Below are 5,895 nucleotides of genomic sequence, written 5' to 3'. Positions count from 1 at the left end.
AGATTCCCCCAACTCACAACTCACCATAAGAACCAAAATCACCAAATCCAATATATATATATATATATATATATATATATATATATATATATATATATATATATATATATATATATATATATATATATATGTATCTTATATTATTATTATTATTATTATCATTAATTACTTATTATCATTATTATTTTATTATTCCGTCTCATACATAACTCGTATAAACAATATAATATTATTTAATAAAATATATTTACCCATTTATCATTGACTAGCCTTTAACCATGATAATGAAATATGGGGTATTACAGTCTTTCCCCCGTAAAATGAACTTCGTCCCCGAAGTTCGCCCCACTCTCTCATTTCCTCATGTCTCATCATTGATTCTCATGCACTCTCTGTCGGCTCACATGCTTGTCTACCGTATACATTCCTTTATAAACATCACGCTCATCCCAAGGTTCTTTGTTCAACTCTCATTACTTCCTCACATTCCGTACTTTCTCGTTCCTTAATTTCCGAATTGTTACATCCACTCCCTCTAAAACAGAACTTCGTCCCGAAGTTCAACTATCAAACCTCATAATGTTCTCTCATATGATCATTACTAACTTCCACAAATGACTATGTTCCAGATTCAACACTTTCTCTTACTCATTGCAAATCCGTAATCAAATCTAATATAGTTATAATTCCATTGATATAATCCCCCATCTACAAGCCTCCCAAAAGGTCAAGCGTCAGGTCAAACCCACGGTTGTAATCTATAATCCCATAAATAACTCCTAACTAATGTTGGTTATAAGTATACATATCTATCACGGGGTATAAATCGATTATTACTAAGTATCTATATCACGTCAAATCTATTACTTTCACATATATGCACAACAACCACGAATATGCGGACTCTAGGAAACAATCAACTAATGTAAAATTACTCGTAATGTGACTCAACCGTGTTCAACATTCCCATTTCCGAACATCATGCCACGCATATACCGCGTCAAATCCACCACATTATCAAACATATGTCTCTAAATCCGTTCCCATCAAACATCAACACTTCCGCTCATACGGAAGGCCACAATCACAATCATGCAAACGACCACTGTGCGACACATAATTTGCATTTTTTTTATTTTACTTTTACACGCCAAAATAAAATCACGTCGATTAACGTGCATCAACAAGATTATCACATGATTTCTTTCATTAACCCACTCATGTCGAATCAACGATTTCCATTACTTGCAAAATGCCACACCATATAATCAAACGTAAATAATTCACAAAATATCACCCATGTAAGGTCAACATGCTCATCCAAACACAAGTCAACTAATATAAACCATGAAATTAGTGTACACACTCAATATTTGGTCGAATATCAACAAGACAAGGGTCAAGGCAGGCCACTCGGTCGAGTGCATGGTGCACTCGGTCGAGTGTCACCTGGGCAGAAGGTTTTTATTCTCAACTCGGTTCTAACTTTTCTATTTCATTACATAAATGCTAATAGACTCCAATGGTGACTAATACACCATCAAATAACAAATTTAAAGTAAACTTACGGCCTTATGGCCATTATTACAATCCAACTAAAACAAACCGTGATACAACATGATATTTCAAAATCCATTTCATAAGCATTGCATTCCCCAACACCCGGTAACGGTATCACCATACCGTCACCAACAATCACAATAGTCACATCGGTATCCACATCCCTTACATTACCTCATGGACACGGCTCTAACCACCCATTATCGCCAAGGGAGAACAACAACATCGCCCCTCAAATGGACACTACAACAAGGTCACGATGTATACCAAAGACGCTTTACTTAACGATTAGGAGGCAATTATACAAACTACACCTATACTACCACTTATAGGGTCGAAGTTCCACACAACCACTTTCACACTTCATGCATACGCACCCAAATTAAACGGTTACACTCTATAACACGAATGATCAAATACCTAAACAATATGACCTAAAGCATTACACGCCACACTCTTACTCTCATGACCGCGAAAACAAACATGATAATACTAAATCCACCATCATATATCTCAAAAATCTATCAACCAAAGTTTCCAAATCATGTTCAACAATAATATTCCTTAATATGCAACTCAAACCTCATTCACTATCCATAATTTCAAACACTCAAAAGATAATCAACTTAAATCACACATCACTCATTATCCACAAATGACCTCATACACTTATCTTACTCAATTCAAGACACCTTATGCAAGCTAAAGTCACTTTCTTCTACTCCAAATCTCCAAACATGAATAATACACCTACCTACTTACACGGTTCAAATCCTCAACAAAAGACTAACCTCATATTAACCTTACTAAAACACATGTCTCATGTTCATGACCTTCAAGACACACATGGAAAGATGAACTCAAGCGAAATCACACAACATGATGATCCTAATTCGAGGCAATACACAACACATTAGTGAACACCAAGGCAATTGACATGATTAAACCAATGATGAAACTTGAAATCAAACCTTTGGCATGAATTTTGGGTATATATAAAAATCTTTGAAGAAAATTTAAGATAAAATTTTCCAATTTAGAACAATACACCGCATTATTAAAAAAACTGTAAGGTTGCGGCACAATAAAACCAAGTATTAAGCACAAAATCAAAATTTGAGCATCAACACTATAAGTTTTCCAGACATATCACCATTAACAAAGCTTGGGGCACTATGACACAATTAAGCCATGTTTCAAATATAAAAATCAAAATTTAGTGAAGTATACATGAAATCTCAAAAAGAATTTGGTCCACTTTTAAAACGAAAAATTTCTATTAAAACCATGTTAGTACAGTGATACTCATAAGGATTATTACCTTAAAACACCGTTAAGCCATGTTTAAGATAAAAGAAGGAATCAAAATTTGGTCATGGTCATGGATTTCGTAAAATCGAGTCAAATTTTTTTCTTCAAGACGATGCATAGCTTTACTAACAAAGAAGGTGGGCTCATAGCACAATTAAATTAAGTTTTTAAACACGAAGGATAAATTGAAACTCAAACATGAACATCAAGGCTTGGAAATTTTTCGGGTAAAATTCAATATAAAATTTTATACTTAACATTGTAAATGTTATAAAAAGATGATTAATATCATGAATCAAACAAAACTTGCAATTAACTGATAAAGTTTGAAGGAATTGGCTTAGATTTAAGCAAAATCAAATTTGAAAAATAAGCGTAAGGAAAAACCACTCATATTGTTTAATTAGCAAGAATTAATAGGATAAACTGGAGTAGAAATCTTAAGTCCAAGCGACAATCATCAACAATGGAGTTTAAGGAAAAAAAATTTAATGAGATTTTGGTATTTCTGTTATGAGAAACGATGAAGAAATGCAAGAAATGTGGTAATAATGCAAATCTCGCAAAATTCACAACTCCGAAAATAGCACTCGATCGAGTGCTGAGTCCCACTCGGTCGAGTGCTCGTCCACTCACTCGAGTGCCATCTCTACTCGGTCGAGTGACTCACTTCCAGAAATTTTCAAGTTTCTGGAAAATGGTCCACTCGGTCGAGTGGTAGGTTTACTCGGTCGAGTACTACCTCGTACTCTGTTGGGTGCCTCTCTATGGTTTGCAATTCCCGACTAAAAATTTGTATTCTTGTACTAGCGGCTACTCTACTAACAACTATTACCGATCACACTCTAACTATAGCACTAGTGAAATTCAAACACATTTGCGGTATTAAATGCTAAAGGACGGGGTTAGTGCCCCTCACACACCAACACGTAATAACCACTTCCAAAACATGTTACACACATTACTCTTTTTCATCCAATTTTCACATATTAACATGCACCAAATGAATAACTACATCATGTAAGAATCCTATCAAATTGTTATGGAATACATGTAATCACACCATATTTCACATAGTCTTCACACATCGACACATAACAACTGCTCCAAAACATGTTACGATCATCGATTATTTCATCCAAGATATATACATGGTAACATTTAATTTGAACAATTTTATCATGCAAGAAGCCTATCAATTATCAACTGGCTACAATACACATGTTAAATATAGCATTAAAACTCGTCATATATTATCATACACCACGTAAAGGGTTATGTCAAGGTAGAAATAAATCAACTTGAATAAACACAGAGAAAACCACTTCATGCGAGAACTTGCCAACTTAACATTGCACACATGAAATCACACAACATATCACATGGCGTTCTCTGATTCTCATAGCTACCCACGTAGTGACCAACCGAGACAATATGATCTGGTTTTGAGATGAGGGATCCTACTAACCTAAAACCGACCTCCTATTGTACTCATGTCGAGTTCATTATATTAGACACACGTAGGTTCATTTCGGTTCATTGGCTTAGGTTCCAAAATTGTCGCTCAGATATCAATTTGTAACACCCCCTTCTTACCTAGCCAAGGTAATTAGGAAATATTACCGTCTCGGTTTCCGAACCCCAATTTCTAGGGTTTTCAATAAATTCGCGGGTCTTTGATTGAATCAGTAGTTTGGATGATGGAGGAAATTTTCGTGAAGAATCAGTGTCGTGTATGCATGAGGGGATGCAGAGTAGACGAGAGACAATGGTGAAAGATAAAGTTGAAAGTGTAACAATGATGAGGGAGAAGGGAAACGACCGATAGAATAGGGAAGGGTTTTTGATATATTTTTTTTATTTGTTTATTATGAAGATAGAATAAGGAAAGGACATACCACTTCCAATCTGAAGCCCCTACGGGCGGGTCGCCTTTGGGCCTACGGACCGCAGCTCGGGCTGACCTCTTTTGCTTATATCATCCCCTTTTTTTTCAAATTTTCTTCCTTCTCACCTTTACTAATGTCACTCAAAGATGGGATTTCTCGACCCTCAAAACTCAAATTCCAACACTCAAAGACGGCGTAGCATTTTTCGACCTGACAAAAACACACAATTACTATAGAAAAGCAATTAAAAATTAATGAAATAAGTTAACTTGAAATATAAATATACTAAAAAAACATAAAAAAAAATCTGGGTTGGCTCCCGTAAGCGCTTTTGGTTATAGTCGTTTGCTTGACTTAGGGACAAGATTTAATCTTCATAAATAGGCGCGTAGAGAGTCAAACTCTCCACCGTCTCAACTTGGAACCCTTCGTAGTAAGGCTTTAATCGTTGACTATTCACTTTCAAAACTTTGTTAGTAGCCAAACTACGTATCTCAATAGCTCCATGAAATGCCACATCCGTAACTACATACGGTCCAACCCAACGCGACCTTAAATTATCGGGAAATACCTTAAAACGGGATTGAAAAGGTAGTACTTTTTTACCAACAGTGAACTCCTTTCTAGATATCATCTTGTCATGCAATAATCTCGTCTTTTCCTTGTAAATAGCCGCGTTCTCATATGAGTCATTTCGTATTTCCTCAAGCTCTTGTAACTCCAATTTTCTACTCTCACCTGCTCCTACCAAGCTTGTATTGAAACTCTTCACTGCCCAATAAGCTCGATGCTCCAACTCTACTGACAAATGAGACGGTTTACCAAAAACTAACCGGTACGGAGACATACCTATGGGCATCTTATAAGCGGTACGGTATGCCCACAATGCATCTTCCAAGCGTTGACTCCAATCCTAAGGATTGGGATTTACCATCTTCTATAGAATATATTTAACCTCTCTATTAGACACCTCTGATTGGCCATTAGTTTGCGGTTGATAGGCCATCGAAACCTTGTGGTAACATGATACTTCTTCAGTAAAGCACCAACTAATCTATTGCAAAAATGCGTCCCACGATCACTGATTATAGCTCTTGAAATCCAAACCTACCAAATACGAAAGACATGATAAAAT

The 5,895-nt window shown here is 35.9% G+C and overlaps 1 protein-coding gene across 1 annotated transcript; it reads right to left on the bottom strand.

Annotated features, from left to right (window-relative positions):
• Positions 1–5,127: 5,127 nt before the first annotated feature.
• LOC141630278 (uncharacterized) lies at positions 5,128–5,619 on the bottom strand. Its single transcript, XM_074443120.1, has one exon. It carries the CDS (start codon positions 5,617–5,619, stop codon positions 5,128–5,130), a length of 492 nt encoding a protein of 163 aa, XP_074299221.1.
• Between the last annotated feature and the right edge of the window lie 276 nt (positions 5,620–5,895).

The sequence above is a fragment of the Silene latifolia genome, chromosome Y, assembly GCF_048544455.1.
Source record: "Silene latifolia isolate original U9 population chromosome Y, ASM4854445v1, whole genome shotgun sequence".
NCBI lineage: Eukaryota > Viridiplantae > Streptophyta > Magnoliopsida > Caryophyllales > Caryophyllaceae > Silene > Silene latifolia.
Note: the sequence above shows the minus strand (reverse complement) of the source record. Positions and strands in the feature narration are given on the sequence as shown.

What these genes read in the sequence shown, in the direction of transcription:
- LOC141630278 (XM_074443120.1), bottom strand. Translation starts at nt 5,619, where the DNA reads ATGCCCATAGGTATGTCTCCGTACCGGTTAGTTTTTGGTAAACCGTCT.